The sequence below is a fragment of the Montipora capricornis genome, chromosome 8, assembly GCF_036669925.1.
Source record: "Montipora capricornis isolate CH-2021 chromosome 8, ASM3666992v2, whole genome shotgun sequence".
Lineage (NCBI taxonomy): Eukaryota > Metazoa > Cnidaria > Anthozoa > Scleractinia > Acroporidae > Montipora > Montipora capricornis.
In genome coordinates this window covers 31,282,798-31,310,297 of record NC_090890.1, presented here as the reverse complement: position 1 = coordinate 31,310,297, position 27,500 = coordinate 31,282,798, and the positions used below count along the sequence as shown (strand labels likewise).

At 40.3% G+C, this 27,500-nt stretch overlaps 2 protein-coding genes across 2 annotated transcripts in view; one reads left to right on the top strand and one right to left on the bottom strand.

Annotated features, from left to right (window-relative positions):
* The window catches only part of LOC138059219 (CD151 antigen-like), a 17,132-nt gene extending 14,549 nt beyond the window's left edge, over positions 1-2,583 (top strand). Inside the window, exon 7 of the mRNA XM_068904783.1 lies at positions 957-2,583. Within this exon, the coding sequence (XP_068760884.1) occupies positions 957-1,010 (54 nt within the window). The 3' untranslated portion in view covers positions 1,011-2,583. The remainder of the gene's footprint in view (positions 1-956) is intronic.
* A 2,730-nt stretch (positions 2,584-5,313) lies between these two features.
* Positions 5,314-24,495, bottom strand: LOC138059193 (uncharacterized). Its single transcript, XM_068904736.1, has 13 exons — positions 24,359-24,495; positions 18,445-18,690; positions 16,763-16,910; positions 15,531-15,836; positions 14,224-14,572; positions 13,475-13,614; positions 12,990-13,145; positions 11,367-11,585; positions 10,118-10,321; positions 8,532-8,768; positions 7,792-7,923; positions 6,537-7,013; positions 5,314-6,207 (listed from the first exon to the last, which is right to left on the bottom strand). Exons 2-13 carry the CDS (start codon positions 18,675-18,677, stop codon positions 5,950-5,952), a joined length of 2,859 nt encoding a protein of 952 aa, XP_068760837.1. The 5' UTR covers positions 18,678-18,690; positions 24,359-24,495; the 3' UTR covers positions 5,314-5,949.
* Positions 24,496-27,500: the final 3,005 nt, after the last annotated feature.

Here is a 27,500-nt window from a genome sequence, read left to right as displayed (position 1 = left end):
CTATTCATTGAATATACTCTTCCTGGCAAAATATTCGTTAATGCTCCTGTTGCAAACGTTGCTTAATAGTCACACAACAAATTGGGTACCGTTCACTTCGGGAATATTTTCAGTAATGCTTTTAACTGCCAACCAAACAAAAGTATCTCATCCAAATGTTATTTGAAACAGTAACTGGAATTCCAAACAAGTCTCGAAATAAAATAAGTAAATATCCAACTGTTAATTTGTAAAGAGATTACAAATGTCACTCGGCTTACCACGAAAGGACATCAGCAAACGCAGATTTATTTAAAAAGTTTGTGGTATTTCAGTGAATCGATTTGAGCTCTCAGTGATTTCGAACTCAAATTTCCGTAAATATACTGCCTTTAGCGGCCCAGGTCGCGGCATTTTCTTGAATTGATTGTCGGTCCAACTGCTCAGTCCTCCAACCCACGTTGAAACGCTTGCGAATTGCACTTAACGACAAAATATCTCGTCCCCAATAAACTATGATAATGTAGTTGTAATAAGAAGCACTGAGTAAGAACAAATCCCGGTGGATGTTTACGATAACGAATGATTTAACGAAGGAAAAACGCACCGATGGAGAAATGAAGGTTTCATATCATACGAAACCTCCGTGTCTACGCGCGGTGCATCTCGGTAGACAGAGAGTCTTTAAGCACTCGCGAGTAAATGGTTGCTTCGCTGTGCCTTGGCCGCGACTGGTGTGATGACGAGTAGTTTTGAAATTCCACTCGCGGCAAAAACATCATGAAGCAATCATCGATTTACGCCCGTGAGTTTAATTAATCCGCGACAGAATATCTCTCCAGCTACGCAGGCTAGTTCGTCGTTCTCCGTCCCCTCCTCCTATTTTTTTCGCCCCCTTTACACATCCGTTCCACACCCTTTTGTAAAAGCACTAGCGGCACTTCTAACATGTTTCTTTTTACACTTTTGCTCCACAGTTGATTGGTATTTTCGTAACCGTTTGCGTTCTTCGTTTCGTGGAGGAATATTAACTTTATTTTTAGTTTTTGAGCAACTGCGGTATCCAACAGTCATGACAGAGCTTTAAGCAAGTGCAGTGCAGAGCTTTAAGTAACTTCAACAGGAATACCGGACTCGAAACATTTAATGAGTAAAAAGAATCGTATTGATCGCTCTGCATGCAATTTAGTACAGTAACTGGTATTTGCCGCTCTCTGAAACTAAAAAACGTGAAAGATTATCAATGTAAACGTTAGCCTTTCATTAGAGAGATTTAACATTGTGTTACAGGAAACGGCAAACGTCTTAAAGGCCGGGGGACACATGAGGCGATAAGTCGCTGCGACATGTCGCGGGGACAAGACGCCTCAACAATTCGCCTTCTGTGACAGGGTTAATTTGTGAAAATCATTGTCGCTGCGGTAGAATTTTGTCGCTGCGATTCAAACCAGTGTGAATTCGTGCTACTGATCGCAGCGACAAAATTCTCGAAAGCAGCGTTGTCGCACCGTGTGTACACTTCCGACAATAAGTCACTGCGACAAAATATAAATGAACCAATGAGAGTGTGTCATATGGTTCGCCATATTGAATGAAAAAACTAGTTCACTTTCCCCCTCATACGAGTTGACTGCGTGGGCACCGGACAGGCGTTTTGTCCCAGCGATTTGTTTTGCAAGTAGTACACTCGGCAGCGACTTGTCGCCGAGACCTGTAGCTGCGACTTGTCGGCTAGTGTGTCTAGATCTCGGCCTTAAGGAAAGTACGTTTTTCCAAAAACGGCTGAAAGAAACTAGGTACCCTAGCTAATTGTAAAAGACTAAACAATGAAAACAACGACTTAGACTTAAAAACAATAGAAGCTGCTTACAATACCACACAATAGCAGGTTACGAGAGCTGCTAGATTACTGCATTTCTCGCCTGTCAGTGCCTATTAAGAGCTACCCAGCAACTTTTCAAAAGGTACATAAAAGTTGGAATAAGAATATAATGCTTAAGCTTTTATGACAAATAGCGACCGGGCGTTTGCCGCTTCTCTCGGCACTTTATATTTGGCTTAATTAAGGGTATTTTTACCAAGCCTTTGATAGGTGTCTTCATCAACATTGTTCGACGCGAAGAAGATGGGTGATATGGGTGATCTTAAACACGCTACGTTTTTGAAACGCGGACTGCAAGCGGAAGTGAATATGTCGCATTTCAAACTTTAAAAAAAAATGAAGTTGGTTTGATGAACGAAGCTGTGGCTAGTTTTTCTTCTTCCCAGTAACCATTTTTTACCTACGACTGGAGCTCGTTTTCAGTAGTTATAATCATGACTCGAAGTGTACTGGTCTAGTCAGCGAAGCATACTCACTTTCGGTTGTCGGAGACAGATTTTTGCGTTCAGAGGCTAACTTATTTCTTTGAAAGGAGTTCATGTTTATATTTTTATAGTGGCTGTATAATTTTTATTGTTTTTTAACGCTTTTGTAAACTTAAAATTCTTAAACAGAATCGAACGTATAAGAAGTGTTAATGCCGCAAATATAAAGACTCGATCAATAGATTTGCTGTCAGTGAGAAAAAATTTGCATCATTAATTAAAACTGCGTAAAATCAATTCACTGCGTAGTTTAGTATTTTATCTTTAAACAGAGGAGCCCGCCCCTGTTATCCTCTGTAATGTAGGAGCGCATGCGCCACGATTGGAACTTGACGGGACACCTCAGACAAACGCACGTTCCCATGTTATTTTTTGGATGTGCCTATCTCATTCCTAGAGATAGAAATCCCAGTGCGCGCTTATTTCCGCCTATGAATGTTCAGTATACGAAGCGTTTGGTCGCCATTTTGAATTTTCGAAGTAGAGCTACAATCACTACCAAGCGGCAAAAGAAAGCCGAAACAGCTGTCCATGGCATTCTCGTCACCAGAGCCTTGGATCGACACAAGGCTCTGGGAAACTCTGTCTAGGAGAATATCCGCTGTAGGGTTCTTGTAGCCAAAAATCGGCTATTTGAACCTTAAGGCGCCTGCTCACTCCACGTGCTAACATGAATGCACCAATTAGAGACGCTTTTGATTGTTCTTCATAAAAACCAACGAGAAGACAGTTTCTTTCAGGGTTCCCCATAGCTCTTTTCTCCCTCAGTCAAGAGAAGAGCTCTGGGGTCGAGATTGCTGTCCATGGCTGCTAATTAACCGGTTGAAATGGTTGTGCTCATGCGTGATGTGTTGGCCACACCGGGTTGGTGTTTGGGTCACCTTGCTTTTTTTGTTCTTACCGGTAGTCTTTTCACCCGTTTTAGTCAAAGGCCCTACCCTCTCTGACCATTTTCAGCACTTTCAAGAAATTGTGCTATTAGAAGGATTGACTCTATAACAATGTATCGCCAGCAGCCAAAATATGGTACCATATAAAACAACGATTATTGCTTGACTAAATGTACCCAATAGTGTTACGTAATAGGTTACCATAGAAACAGGCAATCCATAAGAAAAACACCCCTTTTTATTTACTGGCTGAATTGAAACTCTTGGCAAAGTTAAAGAAATCTCAGGAGCGGATTCAGAGCTGGGTTCATAATTGGACTATTCAAGATGGCTCTAAATCCACAGAGTTTCATATTGATCTGCGAATCACTCTCTAACAATTAAAAATGGATTTCATCAAGTTCGTTTTTGAGATAAAAGCGATTCCATGCAAAATAAGGGCTATGTGACCTTGTGGAATATGGCTTTCCTGTTGTTGTGGTGGCCTATTTTCGCCACACTAATGATCTTGTTAAGTTAAAGCAAAAAATTGGTGTTGCATGTGTTACTACAACGTTGCCGTTGGGTGAAAATGTGTTTATTTATTAGATGAACTTGTTTTGAGTTCTTACATGGATTTTTCTATGACTGTATGGATAGCAAGGAACGTGAATCAAGGAAAGGTTACTTAGCGCACATCAGGGTTATTTGTGCGTCCTTTGTATGGTTATCAAGGAATACTAATGACAAACGCCGGCATGTCTGGAGGTACTGCGTTTTTCTCTCTTGTTCAAACATTCCGTCAGTGCATGCGCAAATTTTCTGGCTCTTCGATACCTAGCCTAGCCAAAAAATTAACTTGCTGGTTTTTACCGGGAATTGACATTTCAGTTGATTCTACAGCCATAAACGTAGCGTAAGAACCGTGCGTGTCTGGTCTTCTCGAAGACAGAGGTGAGAGATGGTTTCATGCAGACTCGGACGCCTAAAATGCTCTGTCGTGAACATGGCGGTTCACGAGTGAAGTTGTCTCTCTGGCCTTCCTGTGGACGAATTCCAGGACCTACCGATACAATTTGGGAAAGTTTTGAAAGCTAAAAACGTCAATCGATGCGGTATTTTGCTGGTAGGACTAGGTGGCCCGACACTTATGAAAAAAACTATGAAATGAGAATCGGGAGTCTTCCCTTGTCATGGAATGGCAGAATTACCCAGAATCATTTTTGGGCATGGGCGAGGCAACTTGAGAAGCACGAGACTGGCCCTCATCGAATGGCTGAAACGCGGCCAGAGGAAAAAATTTGTAGCCAGATGCTCAGGAGTAGGCCTGGTGTGTACTGTTACGGTAGATTTTGGATTTCTGAACAATATTTATATATTTATAATTTTTTTTAATAATGTAAATACATTAAATATATATTGTGGAGATTAGTTAGCCAACATTTCTTCTAGGTAATTTTTTTGTCCTTTTGTGCCATTTTAATGTTTAACAAATAGACGTTTTAACACTACTGTCATAATAATAAGGAAGTTATTTATGTGTCAGAATTATCTAGTTTACAAATATGTATGTAAACTAATGGTGGACACCAGCTATTGTAAAAACTTTCGAAAACCTCATGTAGTGTCTATTTTGCCTTGTACCCACTCATCCTTTAATGTTATTTCTTGGTCGATTTTAGCCATACACAAACACAATTTTTTTTAACATTATACCCAAAACCATAGGGTTTCCCCTTCAGAAAAATTGCAAAAAAATTCAAAAACCTCGTAATTGTTCTTGTCGGCCGTCTACCCACTGTAATTCAACATTGAAATTTTCTCCTATGTTTGTTTATGGTTAAAGTGGATCAAGACATGCTATTTGTCGACGATTTAGTGTAACTACCAGATCAGCTAGACCATTTCAGATGTTTTCAATCAGTTTTTTTCCACATGGGCAAGCCTTCTGACGAGGGGTTTGGGGCTTAAGGATGGGGGGGGGGGGGGGGGGAAGGGTGTTCCTGTGCACGTTTCACGTACATCAATAGTAGAAATATCGGATCACGGTGATTACAATTCCATATTCAAGTTTAGCGGAAATTACGAGGCAAAAACCTTCACAGTTCTCGCATTTTATTAGGCATTTTCACTGGTCACGAAAACTTAAAAAAACACTTATCCCGTATCACGCAATAACCCCTTTCATCCCCTCTTACAGGCAAATGTGCATACACGGCATACACATAAAAAAAATCCAATATTGCATTTTGCTTTCTAACTAAAAACAGCGTTGCCCCTTAAAACCAAATTGGCCTTAGACAAATGTCATAAAAGACTGTTGTAAAATGCTTAGGACGTTTATCAAAACGCACTAAAATGTAATAACTACAAAGCCGGTAAATTAACATGGTATAACTGTTCCTGATCATAATGTTTGCTAAATAATGTTGCAAAACATCAAATATAACGAAAGGGACTTCCTTCCTCACCTCAAAAATAGTCGTACAAAAACAATCTCAAAAACTAAACTATGAATTTTTAACCCTAAACTATGAATGTTTAGTGTCAAAGCCAAACACATCCTATAACAATTTTTCTTGCTGGCGTTGTTAAGGTTCTATGTTTTGTAATGTTGGCCGCTAGTCATGAACCCCTTAAGTAGAAACAATCGAAGTAAACGTAAAGATGAAGGCCGTTCACGAACCAAAAAACTTGAGCGCATAACTGTCATAAACTGAGACAAAACGCGCACTTAGGACTTGTTCAACATTTCGCCGTCAAACCAAATCTTTCTTTTCACTACAACAGGAATTGTAAATTCCTCGCCCTTAATGCCGACAAAATTTAACTTATACTCAGAATTTTTCAGGGGATCCACAATTTTTCCTCCTTCTTCGGTTGGTGATCCGGGAACTCCAAGAAGCTCAGCATCCACACCATGCTTTAAAATCTTCTCTTTTTCTTTATCATCACCAAGACCATTTGCTGGGACCTCTGCGAGGGATACAATCTAGAAAACAGACATAAAATTCTGTTTAATTTCTTCTTGCTTGCATCAAAACGCGTACGAAGAGAGACGCGGCTACTCTTAGCGTAATGTGGAGAATATACGTACTAAGACTCTTCAACAACAGTCTGTTTAAAGACGGCTAGATGCATGAAAAATGTTTGCTTAGATAACCAGTGACATCGGATATAGCAAGATAGAGATGACTATCTAAATGTTAGGGAAGAGCGTATGAGAGCAAGTCATTCTCAAAGAGAGCAAAAGTAAAACACAACTCTCTCAAACTGTTCAGTAGATGGATTTCATAACATATTTTGGTTCGTTGACTTTACCTGCAGGTAATCTGGGTCTTTGGTTGGTAAGTGGAATAGGTAGGCATTCCCCACATCCCCATACATGAGGTATGTAGCATTGTCAGGGTACTGGTCATCAGCTTTATCGAAGTGATCGTAACGAGGGACATCAATAGTCTTCAAGTCAGCTTTCATGAAAGGAACGCTGCTTTCGGTTGGAAGACCAACAAAGAAGTCAAACGTCTCCTTTGGCCTCTTTTCTTCGTCCGAATCGTCAAACACGATGTCGTGAAGCCCTTTTTTTTCGCAACTTCGTAAGACGATCGGTTCTTTCTCGCTGTCGGACTTCTTTGCGAAAGTGTCCATGGCTTCGTCAGAAAGGAACTTGAACCGAGCAACCACGAAGTACTGGAGCTGAGGCTGCTTAAAGTTGCCTGCATAGCAAACAACGATTTGTTTCTTTTCGTTTACCTTGTCCACGCTGACGAAGCTGTGATAGGCTGGCTTGTCGGTGATCTAAGGAACGATACCACTGAGTTATACACGTTATTCCAAAATGGCGGTCAATTTATCATTCTTTTGTTCGAATGTTAATTACGCTCATTGCCTGATTTTCAATGCAAAGTTCTTTCATATTTTATACTTGATGACGAGGCAGAGGGCTAATTAACATATACAAACAAAAGATTAATAAAATTGGCTACCATTTTGGAATAAGGTACATTGTCAGAATGAAACGTCTGTTTCTTTATTATTGAGTTACTTACTTTTTATCGCCTTTAATTGGACCCCAACCCCTCCCGTCAAAGTACTGACAATTTAGCCGTCTAAGCTCAGAAAAGGTGTGTCCTGAGAACTAAGAAAACTGAGTGCAGCAATAAAGAGTAATAAAGAAGAGTAAAGACGAAGTTGGTGGTTCATTTCAAATTTCGGTCAATTTTCGTTTATTGGTGTCGTGAGCAAATCAACTTATAATCTCTTACACACCCGAAACAAATGACGCAGCACTGAAGATATACGGAAGACTCGTTACAACCCTACTCTAGTTTTATGTCAGTAAGAGAATCGCGGTGGGGTGAGGGGGAAAACTTGTCAGTTCCACAGAACTCCGGTAAGTATTGTTTTAATCTGTTGCCATTTTTGTTTGGCTCCTAAGAGAACTAAATACTGTGGGTAAATATTTTTTTTTTTTACGAAATAAAAGTGAAATTTGTGCAGAGTTACCTTTCAGAATCTTAGGTGGGCTTGAAAACTGTTACATCGCTTAGTTACTTACAGAGATGGTGCTTCTTACCGTTCCAATTGCATTGAGGATTGCATTTCTCATAATGTAGGCCAAATCGTCCACAAACTCCATTGAGCTAGACCAGGGGTCCAGGCACGTGGTTATAACGTATTTCACTCCATCTTTGTTCCTTTTGTCAAGCTGGATAAATTCAATAACAAGATGGAAATAAGCTCAAATATATCTACTCATTAACAACGTCAAATTGGTTGCCGTTTGAAAAAGGTATAAATTGTTAATTAAACAAGTTAGTCAGAGAACCAATTGTTACAAATTGGTAAACTGCCGATTTTTGTTTGAATGGCTTTTTACAACATCGCTGAAGAACAGACTTAAACGAGTGTCAAGTAAGTAAGTAGGTAAGTAGGTAAGCAAGCGAGCAAGCAAGCAAGCAAGCAAGCAAGCAGGCAGGCAGGCAGGCAGGCAGGCAGGCAGGTAGGTAGGTAGGTAGGTAAGTAAGTAAGTAAGTAAGTAAGTAAGTAAGTAAGTAAGTAAGTAAATGCGCAGGGCATGTTGAAAATGGTTTGTCCGACAAGTGCATAAAGGAAGCAAACCCCTTGGATAACACTGAGATCAGCAAGCTTCCAATCGAGTCCAAATTTCGTAATGCTAGCAATTACTGTATACTGTAAAAGACAAGTGAGGTTTGCTTCCTCTGCATGAGGGCTGCTTTTATAATGGAGAAAACATTCACGGTACGAATTGTGTTGATTCTATAAGCAACAATAACGGGTTTTTTTTACTCTTACCCCGAGCCTTCCCTTAAAATCTTCCAGAGTGTGGGAGAACCGATGATCTGTCATCGTGGACGACGTAACAATCATCGGTGTTCGCTGCTCCGATTCCCCGTGACACAGGTCATTGAAAATTGCTGCAACGATGGCATTGGTCACATTGACATCAGTGTTTCCGCGGATATTGACAGAAAAGCAGGGAACCAAAGTGTCAGGACCAATTTCTTGAAGAAATTTCATAACCTCTTGATTCTTAGAGAGAAAAAAAAGAGAAAATGCTTCTCAACAAACGTGAAAAAAAAAACCAAAGAAAAACTCAGACGATGTTTCACCTAATACACAATAATCTGAGACAAAGTAAAAAATCAAATTGGCTTAATCACGGTAATTGTTTATATCATGACCGATAAAGCAGGAATGTTTGTATTTTGGATAAAATCATCTTTGCGAAACTGACTGCAAAGACAAATGAGAACACCGAGAAAACACTCAGGGGAAAGACATTCTGCAGTAACAAACTCAATCTACTTATGACAACGAGTGTAGCATTCCAACTTGCGCCTCATTTGCATCTCCCTGAAGGAAGAAGATCTAGAGCACTCACGAGCAATTTAAGGAGTTACTTGTGGTCTTTACCCAACAAAAGTTAAATAAACCGTGTCACATGCAAACTCAATCATTTATCGACAAAAAGGTTCATTATTGTGTCACTCGATTTCTCCTCTGGAATAAAAGCATATGTGCGTAAAGAGATGTCGACGAAAAATGGTTACAATAGATAGCAACATTAAATACGTGCATCAGACTAATCAATATTAGTATCACCCAACTAGTGGACTAATGCAAATCCTGCATTTTAATTGGCTACGCTACTAGAGGACTATTAGTAATAGTCCTCGAGTAGCGAAAAGCGTGACGTTTTCTTTCGTTTTATTCCCAAATAAATATTTCTTCAACTTACATTTGCTAATTTTATTATTGCCTTTTCTGTCCGACTATAGTTGGATGATACTAAAACAATTAGACCCTTCGCCCTCAAGGGCCACGGGTCAATAGCCCATTCGTCTTCGCCTCATGGGCTATTGTTAATATTGTTAATTACACATGTTCAGTAACAACGAAGGAATAAAATATAGATAATACAGTCAAAGCGAAGGGGTTAAATTTATATGTTTCAGATAGCCCTTGTTTAGCTGGGCTTTGTCCAGTTAACGTGCATCGACTCCTTGAGTTTTAGACCAAAATTTGCTAAGTCAAGTCTTTGTAAATTTGAGAGGACTTCGGTCTCCAAAGACAGATTTTTACGCCTGATACGCGTAGCATAATAGAAGAGCCAGAGTCACGAGTCTGCGCATCTTAACATGAGATCCCAATCTGTATCTGGTATTATCATTCTGCGATTTGCATTTATTGGATGCTGGTGTTTTTAAGTTTGAAAAAAGATATCTGAAACTTGTTCGCGATTTGTAATTCAGACTTACTGCCTGGCAAAAACAAAACATTAACAACCTGCAAATAATCCGTAAACCAAAAAAAATAAAAGTTGCACGCAAACTGCCCACTTCACGCCTTACGTGATAAAAGTTGTTTCAAGACTCTACCTCAGCAATCTCCTCGTTTGACTTTCCGAGAATGTTCTTTCTGATGAAGGCCTTAGCGTCTTCTGAGGGTAAAGCTTTGTTAGTTGCGACAACAAAGTTGTCATCGTCCTCCGCCAGGCATGCCCAGTAACAGTAGAGAATTTTTGAGGTAAACATACACTCAGCCAAAATGCGACCGTAACCGTTCTTGTGGAGTCCAATAACCTGAGAAAGAGAAAGACAAGACATTTGCTTGTTTAAACACGGAGTTTCCTTAATTTCAGGGAATTGGTTCCAGAAAGGCCTGAAGTGAATGACAAACTGAGTGAGAACTTTGGGGACTGAGTGCACTTAAGGTTTTTCTTTAGGATTCGATGAATGCACTGCTTTTAATTTAGGGGAAAGATAATTTCACGATGGTAGAAAGAGATTACTAACAAAACTCACCAATATTTTAGAAACGTTACACACTTTGTTCACCGACAACAAGGGGGTTAAAGTAAGAGTATATACATATATAAGAGTATTGCGCAATTAAGTTGTTTATGGATAGAGCGGTTTTCAATTGAGTGTCGAAAGCATTACTTCATTCAGTGGTTGGTTCCAAAGTTCTCGCGCCACTCTTTCAACCAATCAGAAGTGAAACCAAAACCAATAGTGGCTCGCGCGTGCACATTTTCCCGCGCTTTGTGTTGACTACGTGCAATTACTTCGAGGTTTGATTGGTTTACTGGATAGTCTCCGTCATTTTTGATTGGCCGAGGTAATTACTTTGGTTTTGGTTTTACGACACTCGATTGAAACTCGCTCTAATCTACTGCCAGCAGTCAGTAAATAAGACCTGAGTTTAGTTTACCACAGATGTCTAAGTATTCCAGGCATCAGGCAGAAACTAACACCCTTCAACATGATATCACACGATTAACATGGCCACTTTCAACGGTCGAAAGCTTTACGAAGAGGGGATTGTCTTTGCAATATGGTTATTTCATGCAGGGGCAAAACGTAACTCCTGAAATTAAAGAGAGATGGAATGTTGTCACCAGCGTCCAAGGTAGGAAAAGGAGCCAATACATATCCAAATCAAAGAGCCCGGTTTTACCTTTTGTTGCACGACGTTGTTTCAGCGAGAGATCAGTCGTGTGATTCTGTTCCTGGTGTAAATGGGTAAACTAACTATTCCAATTGAGCAGCCGCGTTAAATATTGACTGGTTCCACTGAGTTAAAAGATAAGAGGGTGGATTGAAGATTGTCACCTGGATAACTCACCTTATTGGCCAGAAGCACACCGCTAGCAGCTGCACCAGGCTTTGAGCCTTCAATGCCATAGTCTCCGAGATTAACACTTCCATGATAGTAGAGCACACCGCTTGTGAGGTTCAGAAAATTGTTCAGGTTCTTGTCGCGATAGCAAATGGCCCCGGCCGGGTAGGGACAGAACCCGGACTTGTGTGGATCACAAGTAACGGTGTCACACTCTTTAAGGACCTTTTTACAGAAGACAAAGGACTTGGTTAGAACTTTCAATTTTACCAACAGCCTAGAATCGCGTTAAAGCAACTTCCTGTAATATTAATTCATAATGCAAATTGTTTTCCAACTAAATGACCCGCGTTGTTAACTGGGTCTGAGCCAAAAAATTGTAAAGAAATTGGACTTTATGGCCACCCTGTTCGGGAATGACATGGAGTATTAAACTGTAATTTTAAACCAGAGCCAGATATTTACCATTCAAAACATTGTGACAATGTCCAAATAATTATGCTCATGGCGCTCTCAATATTTGTCGTGCGCACTCAACAGATATCCTGCGATATGCGTAATTTCGTGTATCGCAGAGAAAAATGATGGCATTCCAGCCAGCTTTTCTGCAATATAAACTCTGTAAATTGTGCTTTGATATCAATGTGTTGAATGACAAAACAATTATTCCGCTCAATCTTTCGGAATATCAGCTGATTTTACCCAACTCGGCCTAGTATCAAGCTATATTTAGCTCTTATTAAACGAGCAGGAGGTCTGTATGGGAGAATCTTTACCTAGGTCGTGAGTCGTGAGGTCTGTACACTCAACCGAGGTCAAGATTCTCCCATACAGACTGACTAAGCTCTGTTAATAAGATGTTTATTATATGACAAACAAGAACAATTTAATTTGTTTAATGTAACTGGTCTGTACTAAATGCATGACATTTTGCTTGCGAACGGCGATGAGTGGCGATGAGCTGAAATGTTTGCTGGTCCTCCTTACCGTTTTTCTCCTCATGGTTTTTGGTACTTCCATAAATAAATGAATATTGGTAGAGGAAAATACACAATATTTTTGCATTTTAGTTTGCAACTTTTTCACCGCAAAACATTACCGGTCTAGATTCTTGTCTAGATGGGAAAATCTAGACCGCCGTCAATATCAATTTCAGCCAATCATATTCGTGAATTTGGTAGTTCCCATTCCTTGGGAGACAGAGCCATATCAAAATAGCTTTTAGTATATACTAAAACAGTGGATACCGTTGAACGCAGGCGCTGATTGGCTCGTCAAACTCCGAATATCCTGTGCTCTTTACCTCCGAGCAACTCGTGAAAAAATGGCGTCCCGATTTGCATCCGTGACAAGTGAAGAAAACATCCAAATTAATTTTTTGTGCGGTATATTATCTCACTATTTTAGTATATACTAAAACAACTATTCACCTCAGTGTCGGTGGCTAGCGTTGGATATTTACCTCGCCGCTTCGCGGCTCGGTAAATATCCACCGCTAGCCACATCCACTTCGGTGAATAGTTGTCAGTAAATATTTCGCGTGATTTCGCACGGAAATAATTATTATTGCTTTAATAATGTTTGCTGTATTACTTAATCTTGGTAAGCAATAGGATAAACTGAACAAACCTTCAGCTGCTTGGTCACGTAATTGTTAAGCGACAGCTCTGGGACGAAACCTTCTTCATATGCACTTGGCATGATATCACCTAGTGGAGGATCTCGCAGCATACAACAAAAGTATGCTCCCCAAGCAGCGTCAGCGTGAATGCTAAAATTGAGGCCCTGTGATCAAAGAGAAAAGTGTTTTTATGTTAGTCTGATGTTTTATAACTGAGACTGTACTTGACGACGTTTTTCTAAAATGGCATCTTGTTGTGTTTCAAGAAAAGAGAGCAAGTAAATCTTAGGAAGCACTAGTAAATGTTTGTAAAAAAATTATTTTTAAATTCTTTTAATTTTAATTTTAATTCTTTTTTTAGGATTCTTCTGTGCAGCATGTCAAAAAAGTTATCAAAAATCACTCATTCCAAACAAATATAATCAACAGCTGAAACAATACTGGAGCATAAGCTTCACATGCAGCATTAGTTTCAATCTAAAATAAAACCTACCTGGATACGCAGGTTTTTTCTGATCTCCAAGATTTTATCCAAGGGATCCACAGCACTTTCCTCTGTTGTTCCCATAATGCCTATCACGCTGATCACAGGAATTTGATTTAACCTCTTGTGCTGTAGAGTCAGTGCTAGTACTAAAAGGAAATAGGAAATAGTTCAGTCCAATTCAAATGCATGCATCCCGGCTGACCAGGTCATTCAACATGTTACTGTACAGGAAGCTGGTAATATACAGGTCAACTGAGATGCTCAGTGCATGACTTGTAAATTGCCTCAGTTCAGCTTTGGGTTTGTCAAAGTATGACAATACAGCAAAAATCCACGGGTGTGGATTCAACCACCCCCCTGACCTTGTCCCTCGTCCACCTTCAAATGAATCCAAGGAAATAGACATCAGAAAATGACTTTGACTACAACAGCAATTTTTTTAAAGAACCTAATTTAACTAGATAAAGTAAAAGTAAAATAAAGCGACCATATTTAACGACGATAACTCGTAGCACTAACAAACCTGAAGTCAACGGTGCGCTCATTTTACTCCCCCCTCTCCTCCAGTGCTCCGTTTCACGGGTATTTAAATCTACTTAGCTACACGGAAAGGAGACCCGAGAATCGAACTCAGGACCTCTTGCACCAAGGCCGCGCAATAACCGACTGTGCCATCCTTGCTCCTACGAATAGGATTAATTTTGAGTGCAACCGACGAAAGCAGGCTGCCTTTAAACGATAGAAATTGGGCTTACTTGCAGAATCCAAGCGGGCATCCTTGTCAACTGGCACTGTCGCAAGGCTTTCCTTTCCCAATCCCAGGATGGTCATTGCTTTCATGAAAGACACGTGATACGTCTTACCCACCACAACACAGGGAGAATTGGTCAGCTTGTGGCGAAGGCAAAATTCTTGAGCACCGATGCTTTCATAGAGGTAACCTCCCATGATTTCTCTGAACTCTTCTTGTCTCTCCTCTAGTCCAGCTAGTTTGGCCACCTCGAATGGCATCCTGACAATGGCGTCAGTATCCAAATTGAGTAGTTCCCATGACGTTGCATACACCAGAGGGATTTGATCGCCACCTCTTTGCGGCAGACATATCTACATTTAAGGAAATTAATTGCAATATAATCCAAAAGACGTTCCATTCTCAAAAATTATGCCGGTGTCTCTCCTTGGAACGAATCGACTGATCAGAGCAAAAAATATATTCAGTAATACTTGTCAGCCATTGCGAGTGTTTCATAACGCAGATATAACGTATAAAAGAAAAATTGTGAGACTATAGCTATGGACAATGAGATCTAAAGCAAAAATTAAACCTGGCATGACCATCGATAACTTGAAGATTTAAGTAATGATCACAGTTAATAAAAATAATAATGATAATAATAATAATAATAATAATAATAATAATAATGATGATGATGATAATAATAATAATAATAGTAATAATCTGTTAAAATATAAGTGCTACACAGCCAACGATTGCAAAAAACGTAACCCTTCCTTGTACTTGTACATATTTATTGCCGTGACATTTATATCTTAAATCCCCACGATCTGCTCCCGTCTGACCTTGTAGCTCAGTCGGTAGAGCAGCTTTGATCTAACCCGAAGGTCGTGGGTTCAATTCCCACCCTGGTCAGAGTTTTTCTCTATCCTTATGTGGGCCCATTTCCATCAGTAGGGCTAACACTCACATGGTTTACATGGTTAGAAACTAGCACTCTAATAGTTAAGTCTATTAATAATAATGGCGACAAGACAAGTAAGTAAATCAGAACTAACGATCTCAGATTTCCATGGCCAAAGCTGTCTTTAGTAATGCCTAAAACGTTTTGACTACTCAGTGCTGCAAGGCAAAAGACTGAGAAATATGAAATTTCATTAGGATCGACCTGCCCAATTCTGTAAGAAAGATCAGTTCATTGTTCTTTCTATAAGAACCTGAAACATAGCAAGAGATTACTTAGACATAGGTTAGGTACGAATGTCTTATTTTTTCCTCTTCTAATTACAATGAAAATCTGCTCTAAAAAGTTGAAAAGTGTTTTACCTCGTATCCTTTTGCTGCCTTTAGCCGATCATCTTTGATCAATGCCTCTTGAAGTCCCAGTGGGTAATATTTTAGGTTTCGCGCCACCCACAACGCCTCAATGTTAGCAATGGACCCACCAGTCACCAAGTGTCCCATGCTCTCATCTCTATTAAAGCCTATCATCTCACACAGGTCGCTACCAGCCTCGACTTCGTACTCGGTTGTCTTAGGGCCGCCTTCTCCTGCGCAGTTATTTTGGTTCCACAGAATTGAAGCTATGTATCCAAGGTTGGCTGGCACCGCGGTGTCCCAGTTTACGTGTCCCTGAATGTCAATTTACATTGATAATGAGAGAGATGTTCGTCACTATATTTCTTATGCACACAGCATGTAATGCAAGAAAAAAACGCAAGACTATTACCTCTGCAATTTTATTAATTACAGGCATACTGATTTCTACGCGCAAGACGCCGTAAATCAGCGCAGAATATTTGACAGATTGTTTACATGTTCTTGAAAGTACCATTGTTGTATGGTACGTACAGTGCACTCTGCAAAGATGATTTACAGGAGACTTACATAGTGCATCCGCAACTGTACATTTCATGTAAATTTTGTTTTACAATAAAACCGTCCAAACTACAATTTACAACATGTAAATTTGCAACCTTTACAGTGAAAGAAATACCGAAATTTCCTCACCCCCCTGCTCGTGGAGTTGGTTACAACCTCGATTATTCTCTATTTTCGAATTCCCCATAATACACTTTGTTTGCCCCCCAAATTTTGCATAAACCATTGTTTTCAAATGCTCTTGGGAATATGCAGTGTCCCCAAGAGCATTTGAAAACAATAGTTTATGCAAAATTTGGGGGGCAGACAAAGTGTATTATGGGGAATTCGAAAATAGAGAATTGGGAGGAAGGCTGTTTTACATATGCAGACCCACAAAATTTCATGTTTCTTTTTCATAGTTGTAACCCACTTTATATTAGTAAATTCCCGCAAGCCATCAGTACTTTTTGCCAAAAGATAAGTAAAAGTGTTTCCTAGAACTTTCATATCAACACCAGGAAGTGTCATTTTTTAAAATCTTTTTTTTAGTTGTTAAATTAGCAACGAGCTAGCGACGAAATTTCAAAGACATAGTTCGAATTACACGCTTGTAAGAATATACTTATCATCTCGAAGCAAATTGCTACCATTTAGAATTACGGCACTCTGTGGTCAATTAACACATGTCAACCCACCTTGTATCTGGTGCTGAAGAAAGGCACTGACTTTTGCAAATCCCGTTGCATTTTATCTAATTCCTTCTCCATTCTATCCATAGATATCTTAAAAGACGGGGCCTCCCTTAATTCATCAGTCACATAAGGGGGGTCACACGGATAGAACCTGGAATATGGAAACAAATGGGTGGCATCATATTAAAATTAAACGGACCACAGATGCTTTCAACTTTGACTGAGTTCGGATTTAGGAAGAATTAAGGTCTCGGTAAAGGTAAATTTGGGCGTCTCGCTCAAATTTCTTGTTTTTTCAAATTTTGAATTGGTGGCCTGAAAAGTATATTTTCCCGCAAAAAAATTCTGAAAAATTAATTTTAAAACCGCTAAAATCGCTTATCTTTGTTTCCCGCCATAATCTGCGCGCGAAAATGATTGACGTATCATGTCAATCACACGTGAAAGGATTGGGTGTCAATTGACAGCCTTCACGCGTAAACCGATACCTTAGCCCGTGCCCGAACGCTGATTAGTTCAGCATAATTGGTTTTCAAGTAGGCGGCAGAGTTATATTAGGGACCTTAATTTAAAGGGAAAATACGGCCTACAAAACGTTTCTGTGAATCGAAAGCTCTTTACCTGCATTGTCATACTTGACCCCTCATTTGGGCTTAATGTGTTTAAATAGCCAACAATAACGCTTCAAAAATGGGCAATTTTAAATTGAAATCCGCCATCTTTGTTTTTGTGTATGCAAGCGAGGCTATGACGTAGCAATAGTCGAGGATTTCTCCGGATGACTAGATGTACTTGACGTAAACAAGGAAAACACATGCGAGGAGAGCGATACTTTGTAGACTTGAATGTTAATCCAGAGGGTAAATTGTATCAATATGGCCCCACCATCAGAACAGATTTACCTCGTGGTCGTTAAACCAGGTTTTATATGTGAGTTATATGCAGGAATTTTACGAAGCGAAAGAGAGCTTGCAATGCTATCCCGCGCTCATTGCTGTGAAATAAACTCCTCTGCAAGTTTAATCTGTCTACCGTGGCTTTCTACGAGATCCCTGTTACAAGTTCAAAACAAGATAGATGATAGATAGATAATTTATTAGTAACCGATTTACAACTAAAAGATGAATTATACGATTATTTAAAAAAAATGTATATTGTACAAAAATGAATTAATATTGATAACTGCATTAAAAGGACTACAAGTAATTTAAAACAGCGAATAAGGATACTATATGTTCTAAAAAGGTATATCGAAGAGATTTAAAGAAAACTACTAAAATCTTTCAAGCCTTAAGGGAATTAAAGGTAATAAAACTATTACAAAACCTGTTCGTCTTAAAAACTGGCTAAAACTTCCGCATATTTCTTAGGTTAAGGGTACATGTGTTGCGGGCTGGAAGACGTTCACGGAGCTTATTCTGTTCCTTCTGTAAAACTTTCAAGTTTTTCAAATTTTATTTTATGTCTTGTGGTTCTTTTCGGGGATGGAATATGTTGAAAGGCCTTTCTATAAATGGTCCCAATAGGGGGAGAGGTAGGGAGCAGAGGGAGGTGTACAGTGGGTAATTTATGCATTCTAACAAGCCTTGCAAAGATGGTAGGCCTCGGCCAAGCTACACAAAGATTCAATTAGAACATTCCACGAGAATGACTACTTAGATGGTGTTGTATACATTCACACTCACCCTTCTCGGAATTTGAAATGAGAATGAACGGCTTTATTCATGAGCTTTTCGAAGACGTCAGCATTCTCGGCCTTCGGTCCCAGAAACCATGTTCCCACGGCTGCCCAGGGTTTGGCTTCACCGCTACGCTTTGAACACAAAACACTTGATCTTTGATTAAACATATGTGCTTTCCCCTTCCGTTCCTGCTTCTCATCTTTCTTCTTCCCAGATTTCTTGCGTGGCGAAAACATGACGATTGCTTATCTGAAACAAATGAATATTTAACAGATTACCTGTTGAGAGTTTCTGGGTCTTCAAATCGCTCTTCATTTCATCAAAGGTACCAATCAGTTCACCAATCACCAAGTCAATCGATCACTTGGTCAATCAAGAGATTTTCTATTTGCATATTTCGCTCTGCGTGTATCGATATAGAGCACTCCTGCAACCGAGAGAAGCAAAATGTACTCTGTTTCTTTGTATAGCAACCTCTGTGTCCAGCTTTTTTCTCATGGGAGTGGTTTTCAACCTCAAATGGAGCAGGGGATCTTGACAGTCTATACCGGAGGGCTGTGCGAGCAGAGCCCCTTTAAAAATGGTGATACTACATCATGGCTGTATATAAAAGAATCGAGCATTATTTATGAAATTTCCAGACTTTGTGGTAGAGGAAGTTACGTTTTGAGACATTTTTTGCTATGTTTTCTGAATTCCGTAGTTGATCCATCCTTTTTGTGGGTTTGAGGTCAAGACGTTATGTTGCAAAATTTAAATTCTATGTTGAGTACGAAAAAATTGTTAAGTGGCACAAGGAGCGTGCTATTCAAATAACGAGACAGTCATCGCCCGCTGACGATGTTATTTCATCCTTTATATCTTTCATCCGTATGCACTGTAGCACATAATCTGCAAACTCTGTGCACTCTTTCTGCACGGGTAGACCTCACAATCACAAAATGCCAAACTCCCAGTTGATATGCGCTCTTAACATCGTTTCCGAGGCGATCCTTTCAAAATAAAATTCTATGCTATCATCCCGGCTCAGTGCAGGTATCCCATGAGATTGCACTGTCCAATCCCCGAATTCAATGCACGTCTTTTCCCGCTTCGAGAGAAAACGTCATCGAATATTCATCGTTCAAATATTGGCAAAACTCAAAAACATTTTTCTTTCAGTAGTATTATTAAACATTCGAGTTAGCTCCGTTTAAAAAGGTTTCCTGTGTTGTCTTTGCACTGAATCCATTGCACGGATCGCTGATGATCACAATGGCTAGCCTGCACGCAGGCGGTTGGATGGTCGAAAAACCGGAATTCGTAATGAGGTCGCCATCTTGGATTCGCGCGGCTAGGTCTGGGCCGGGTTGAGGGTCGACAAAGCGAGCTCCCCACACCGTCGTTTTGTCACGGGGCCCAGACCTATCCCACGCTCTTCCAATATGGCGTCTGATAGTGTTTCGTGGCGACACAACAGCTACCGCCTGCAAGCAGGCTACACAATGGCGGACCCCATCGAAGAAACCGTTCGACGTTCTTCAGATCAGGATGCCTCACTACCTGAGTTGCTTGACTCACGCGGTAAGCCTCAGACTGAGAAAACGGCACCCAAAGTGAAACCACGGGGTTTCTATGGAGAGCAGCACAAAACAATTGGCCACGTCGCCTGAAGTTTCTGCTACTAGCAAACCATGAGCAAAATCGCACAGCAGTCGACACGACGCCATCACGGTAGGTCTTAAAAAATCTTCAAGACCAACAATCAACCTCTCTATCATCACATCTCTCGGTTCGCGGCCGAACGTGGGATGCGCCTCAATCCTAGGAAGTGCCGGGAAATGGTAATCAATACTCTGCAGTACCAGCTTGCCACACTTAACGCATTACAATTAATGGACTCGGTCATCAATTGTGTCAGTAGTCATAAGATCCTTGGCGTTCATATCAGTAATGATCTGGCTTGGAATGTTCACATTGACTATGGTTTTCAAGAAAGCCAATAAGCGCCTGTACGCTCTCAGCATACTTAGGAAATCAAAACTGCCTGTTAAAGACCTCATAGCAATATATTGTGCGCTTATAAGATCAGTTTGGAATATGCGTTCCCTGTCTGGGCTGCTGCCCTGCCCGACTATTTTGATTATGTAATAAAGGGGGTGCAAAAGAGAGCACTCCGTATCATACTACCTGACCTGAGCTGCTGTGAGGGCACGATATCATCAGGCCATGACACTCTCTCCCCGCGTCGGAGAGATGCTTGTCATAAATTCGTGGAGCTTGCCCGGGAACAAGAACCGTTGCTGTCCGTTCTTCCTCCAAGTGCCGCAACAAATTCCATGGGTACTCGCTCAGGTCAGGTTGTACGAATTTAGTTTTGAAACAAGCCAAGACGATGTTACGAGACTTTGTCTCGATTAAATACGCTTAAGATTAGGGCTACATTGACTATTACAGCCATATTCATGGGTGAGATTCGGTGCGGGTTACACCACATAGGAGTCATTTTAGTACTCTCGCTACTCAACATGAGAGCTCTCAAGTCCTGAAAAGGAAAGTAAAGGAAAGGAACTTTATTTAAGTGTCTAGTCGTTCTAGCGCTGGAGCACTAATTGGGGACACAATCAAGTCAAATGTTGGTTTTTGAGAAAAGGGGAAACCGAAGTACCCGGAGAAAACCTCTCGGTGCAGAGTAGAGAACCAACAAACTCAACTCACATATGACGCCGAGTCTGGGAATCGAATTCGGGCCACATTGCAGGGAGGCGAGTGCTCTCACCACTGCGCCATTCCTGCACCCAACGTTTGCTGGAGATTGGGCCCAAGTCGCAAGTGGCCTGTGTTTCTTGTGCCGGAGGCACCAAAAAATTCTAGGGGGATCCGGTCCTCAAATTGCTGGAAATGCACCATCGAGCTCGCCATTTTGGTATTTTCATGCTGCTTGCGAAGAGAGCCCAGGTCATTACGGTCAGCCTGAGCTACCATATCGGCCCATACTTCATATATTAACCGGTGAAACTTGAAACTTGCGTGAGACTTGACAGCTGTAACATTTGCAGGCTTGAATTGTGGGGGTTGAACAACAAAATCTCAAAGTGTCTGATAAGTGTCAACAGACTGATGCCAAGGTGCAAACCCCAATGTTAATAGAAACTAACTGAGAGCGAGCCGTCTAGTTGTTTTAGCATAACCCACTAACCGACTTATGCAACAAAAGATAAAATGCGAAGGGGAAGCCATTTGTAATAACATTGCAGCTGAAAACTGAAAACTGAAAAACTTAATTTAATCACGTGACATTGATGAGCCTAAAAAGGACTCGTTACAAAAATGTACGTGCAGCTCCTGGTCGTGTCTATCGATCGATCGATTATTTTTATCCGATTCAGAGTAACTTTTTCAGCCAATTCTATTTTGAAACACTGGGTTCATGATCAGAATTGTATATTTAAACCATTTAAATTTTGTAATGTGATGGGGGGGGGGGGGTTCTTGGCAGACTTCCCTGAAAACAAACCAATATTAGATTGGTTCACAGTCCAAATAAAAACATTTTGATGGATAGGTGAAGAGTACAGAGTAGGGGAGGAGTATCAGGGAAAAGCTGAGGGGATGAGATGCAAGTGTGGTTGACCTTTGGGGATAGTAGGAAAGCCTACACATGTACGCATTGCGTTCCTATTTTTTAGACGAGGCAGTGAATCATGGCTTTAATCTCTGATCTTGTGAGTTGAACTCAGCGCACCTTAGAATATCAGTATCACCAATAATTAACCACTTTCGAAACGAGATGTTTTTGACTCATTTCTTCCTGCAACGATTACAATATTTTCGGGGAGCGCGAAACTCGCGAGTTAGTCGCGAGTTGCTCGGAGGTGAAAAGAAAAAGATATTTGGAGTTTGAGTAGCAAATCAGAGCGCGCGCGCGCCTTCAACCCTATCCACTGTTTTAGTATATACTAAAAGGTAATGTAACATATTGATGCACCCCAGAAAAAAAGACATGTCAATGTGTAGGTAAGGCTAATTGGTGTGCAAGCCTTATATTTTTTGGTAATGCAAAACAATGTGGTAACCGGCGGAACTTACTGATTTCTACGTGCAATAGTTTAGCAGAGTAGAAAAATTAAATGTCTTGAAGAATATCTCAGTACTATTTGACTTTTTCAGTTTTTTTTTTTTTTTGGCCACACTGACCTTTCAACAACAACCTAGGTGATTGATATAGCAATGGTGGAACCGGCCCGACTTTCGGACGCAACTTGTCTTTTACTCTATTTTCCCCTCTGCCCTAAAAAATTAGCGTTTTACGCCCAAATTAATACTGAAGACTGAACTTACTCAGTGTGTTCTGGAGCCAATAATCGCATCACAATAATCTCAATAATCGCATCACAGACAAGCCTCCTTACTTTCAAAGCCCGAACTCAATCATAATACTTTTGCCCAGATGTGCATATTTAATCAGTGACCTTCCGAACTCCAGTCAGGACAGAAAAGAAAGGAGCCAGAAGTTACATATATTAACTCTTAAGTAATCATTGAAGAAATGGTATATAAAAATTTGGTTTTATCAACGGAGTTGATAATGTAAATTGGCCACCGTACAGAGATTCTAAAGGCTGACGTTTCGAGCGTTAGCCCTTCGTCAGAGCGAATCCGCTCTCCTGAAGCTTGAGCGAATCCGCTCTGACGAAGGGCTAACGCTCGAAACGTCAGCTTTTAGAATCTCTGTACGGTGGCCAATTTACATTATCAACTCCGTTGATAAAACCAAATTTTTGTATACTACTTCCCCACCGACGCAGCACCACAGTTTCTTTAGAAACTACCCCTTCATTCATTGAAGAAATGGTATTAGCATATTTTCGAGACAGTTAAGTACGCTGAATACACACCAAACAGACCGGAAACGCCCACCACCAGCGAAGGCAAAAATTGACAGAAATATCTTTTTGAACTTTTGCATCAGAGCACATTGGGATTTGGCCCACAGCCAATGTTTTCTGTTTTGCTCACATTTCTTAAATGTTAAAATAGGATTTAAATTATTTAATTTGATGGCCATTAATTATTGAAATGTGGAACACAGTTGGAGATCGAGGTATATAGTTCAGAAATTATTTAGCAGGATCTGGAAGGCTTCAACGTATTCATTTATCTTGTCCATGTCATTTTGGCACTTGTTAAGTGGGTGGGTGTTGCGCATAAACTTCGACCTTTCGCATAGCACGTCTCCGTGTAGTGATACTAGGGAGTTTAAGCAAGAACAACGGGAACGGCAACGAAAACGTTATTCCAAAATGTAACTTAACGCTATCGCAAGTATTTGGCGATTATTCAGCCTTCTTATTCACCTTGTACAATACAGGCGAACTATCCTGTAACTGGATGGGTACGAACGGTTTTAATGTTAAAATAGAAAATGAATGGTTCATTGTTACATGCTCACGTTGTCATCAAAACCTAAACTTTGGTAATTTCACGTTGTGGTTTTGTGGAGTACGGTAGAGAAATGCACGGAAATTCGTGCTGCACCTGCAGCACGAGCATTTTTTACCTTTTTAACCAATGATATTCTTGCTTTGTGGCGTTGCAGTTGCCGTAGCCGTCGTCTTTGCTTAAACTCCCTAATGATAGTTTTTTGCTCACGTTTCGAGTACAGGATGCTAACTTGTTGTGAGCTGTGAAAGCTGAAAAAAACTTCTCCCCAGCAACTGATCAAGATCGCGTTAATTAAAGCCTTAAATATATGACCAACTTGTGGTAGTTATTGCATGACTAACACCTGAAGCGTTGGTTCTCAAATAGCCGCAAATTTCTTTAACTCAGGTGAAAGTCTTGAAGCTTTAAAGATACTGCACCTAAGGCCTAATGGAGCTATTGTTGAAGGCATAAAAAATTATCCCCCTTTTGGTGCTAGAAATGTTTCGCTCACCTAGGATGGCTGGGTTTGTCTTTCAACCTCTTTAACTCCTGAAGCTTGAACAATGCTGTCTTGCACACAAATAAAAAGTTCTTTCTTTTGCGTTGTTTTTAATTCAACACATTTGCTTGGATAAGGGCAGGTTATTTAAATAGGTTTCCGGTTTCACAGCCGGATTCCGCAAGTCAGCTATTTATTATCTGGCCTAGAATTTGCCCCAAAAACATTAGAAATGTCAATTAAAGGTGCTCAACTTATAACGAGTGAGGTTATAATTTCAAATAGTACGTCAGGTTTTCACGCCTGGTTACACAAATACAGGCAAGATTTCAAAGCCCCCTTTGTCTAGATCTATTTTTCCCCTGTATATCAAGGACTGTCTGTTCAATTCAACTAAGCTTTTGTCTGTTTTGAGGCTCTTAGTAACATACCGTAAACAAATTAAATTAACACACAAGCTAATTGGTGAAATTTTCGAGGAGGCAACGACGCGAAACCATCCACCCGCGTACTACGGTACATGGAGAAATTTCCGTACTTCCAAGCCTACGTCCTTTTGTTTTCTGTTCTCGGTATTTTATCGTCCTCCTGGGCCTTATGAGCTCTTCCTTGCCAGGTTCAAGGAATTCCTACAGCAAGTTGTACATTGCAGTCCTGTATCCTAACTTCTTCAACAAACATTAGGAAGAGCACTTCGACTTCGAATTGATGAAAGAAACTGAATAATACAAACTGCAATTATTGTGTCTCTCACTGAAGGTGTGGTCGTCCTTGACACCGGATGCAAGAAGTGCTCGCATTCGCTGGCTTCGGCAACACGGCAACAAGGACAAAATCAACGAAGATCAACGAGGTCACGTGCTTGCTCTACTGGTATGGATATCCATCCCCGCAAAAATTCAAACTTGTTGTTCTTAGATGTAGATCTAAACCTTCAATTCAAACCTGCAATTTAAACTCGCAATTAAAAATTCAAAACATTCAATTCCGAATTGAAAGTTTTAATGACTAATTGAATGTTTCAATTGTCGAATTGAATCTTTAAATGACTAGTTGAATGTTTAAGTTGTCGAACTGAATCTTTGAATTGCCGAATTAAATATTTGAATTCACAAAAAAACATAGCGTTTGAACAAAAAAACATAGCGAACATAACAATATCTAATCAACAAGGCCTAATCAGAATAACAATGGTTCTTTTGTCTTCCGTCATTTTGGTCCGGTATATGAAAGTCTACCCAAGTTTGAATTTTGGCGGGGATGGATACCCATATTACTGGTGCCCAAGGGGTGCATTTGCAGTGCTACGGAACACATGAACGGTTTAGCCGGCTTGCGATTCATCGGGTTTCGTCTTCTCAGTTTAGGTACTGATAGCGTTCAAATTTCTATTGACTAGCATTCTAAAAAATACCGAAATTCCCCGGCAACAATTTCGTTGTAGTGCATTTGTTCAAATGCATATATATTTGGGAGAAAATCCGATTTCTTTTAATCATTGAATCAGGGGAATAAAACGCTTCAGAGAATAAACCTGCGTCGTTGTATTTCAAGCAGATTGTAACACTTCCAATAACACGTGGGACTTTCCTGTCTCAGTTACCTAAAGTGTTAGCCTGGGTGGATATCGTTTTTAATTAAAGGGGGGATAACACAGAGACTGAATATGATCCCAAATTAAATCGCAAAATGATCCCGGACCGGAAATGGTTACCACATCAGTAAAAAAAAAGGAATGGACTCAAGAATTTAGAGAGAGGAAAGAACCTTATTTAAGGATCGTCTTCTAGCGCCAGAAAACTACTTGGGGACACTGTAAACTGATCAACAAATTATATAACGCAAGTCAAATCAATTGTTGGTTTTTTGAGGAGATGGGAAAACCGTAGTACCTGGAGAAATTTAACATATTTTTTTCTTATAAGGCAACGCTTAGCATGTAAATTTAAACTTATAATGCAGCAGCTCAGCGCAACAGAACAATTTTCCTGTTAATCGTAACATGTATATTTTTTCTATTCAACGATTGCAACGCCAAAATGTGAAGAAATTGTGCGACACTCTTCATTTTCTTATCATTTTTTGTTTAAATAGGGGTAACAAAACGAAGTAACGATACAACAACAAAAAAAGTTAACCTGGAACAGACCTTCCCCTGAGAATGAGCAGAAAAATCATTAATTTAAGCCGAACTTCTGTTTTCTTTTCAGCCTTTTCGTCCTTTTCAGATTTGTCATTATCCCCTGTAGCTACGCCGTAAATACTGGGATACGACACGAAGGCAAGCAAGAGGGCAAACAGCAAATTTAACCGCGTCATGTGAAACCGCGTTCCCGGGGGCAGTGTTTACTCGAACGCGGTTTCACATCGAGTCGGTTTTACGCCTACGCGTTGAAATTCGCTGCGGTTTGAAGTGCTTACACGGAACCGTTTTCGTATGTTTACGTTATGCCGAACTCATCCGGCAGACGAAAGGGAGACAATATCTTCCGCAAAAGAATTCTCGCAAACCCCCAGACACTAATTTTTCCAGGTCGAATCCTGAAACTTCCTTCGCTTTCTTCCTTATCACTTTTCCAGAGCATTCCAGCGGCTGCGAAAAAGTTAACAATTCGAAAAGCCTCTGCCTATGCATGGTTATGATAAGCGTCTCGATTTAAGGACAGTAACATGAACTGAACAATTCTAAACGCAAGACCGACCTTCGAGTTGGTAATGCCCAACAAGCCTTACAAAAGGCCACCTTCGCAATACTACAATGTTGTGATACTTTCCACTAAAATCGTGGGAAAGGAACCCTTTAAATAGGTCAAAGCATCGATGCCATTGCTCTTTTATATATATCGGCCACGCAGTTAGTGAATTATCCCGCCTAGGCAGGGAAAAAATTAAACCTGCCCTGAAGCCACTCTTCTCTTTGGTCAAGATTCGTGACGCCAAGGAGGCCAACAACATTGGTCAGAAGATAAGCACATCCAGCATGTGGCACTCAAAAAAGGATATCGCCACAGCGATATATAAGAAGCTCCCTTATCAACAAGAACATTGTTAATCAGGCTCAAGTCGTAATGCACTAGTTTGCTTCCCCCACCCCTTGGCCCCCGGGGATGGGTAGGGAAATTACATTTGAATGGTTGTAAAGTAGGTGTATTTC

Coding starts and splice junctions, on each gene's coding strand:
- LOC138059193 (XM_068904736.1), bottom strand. CDS start 18,677: ATGTTTTCGCCACGCAAGAAATCTGGGAAGAAGAAAGATGAGAAGCAG. Junction 15,837..16,762: donor TCTTCAGCACCAGATACAAG/GTGGGTTGACAT, acceptor ATTGACATTCAG/GGACACGTAAACTGGGACAC. Junction 8,769..10,117: donor CAAACGAGGAGATTGCTGAG/GTAGAGTCTTGA, acceptor TTTCTCTCTAAG/AATCAAGAGGTTATGAAATT.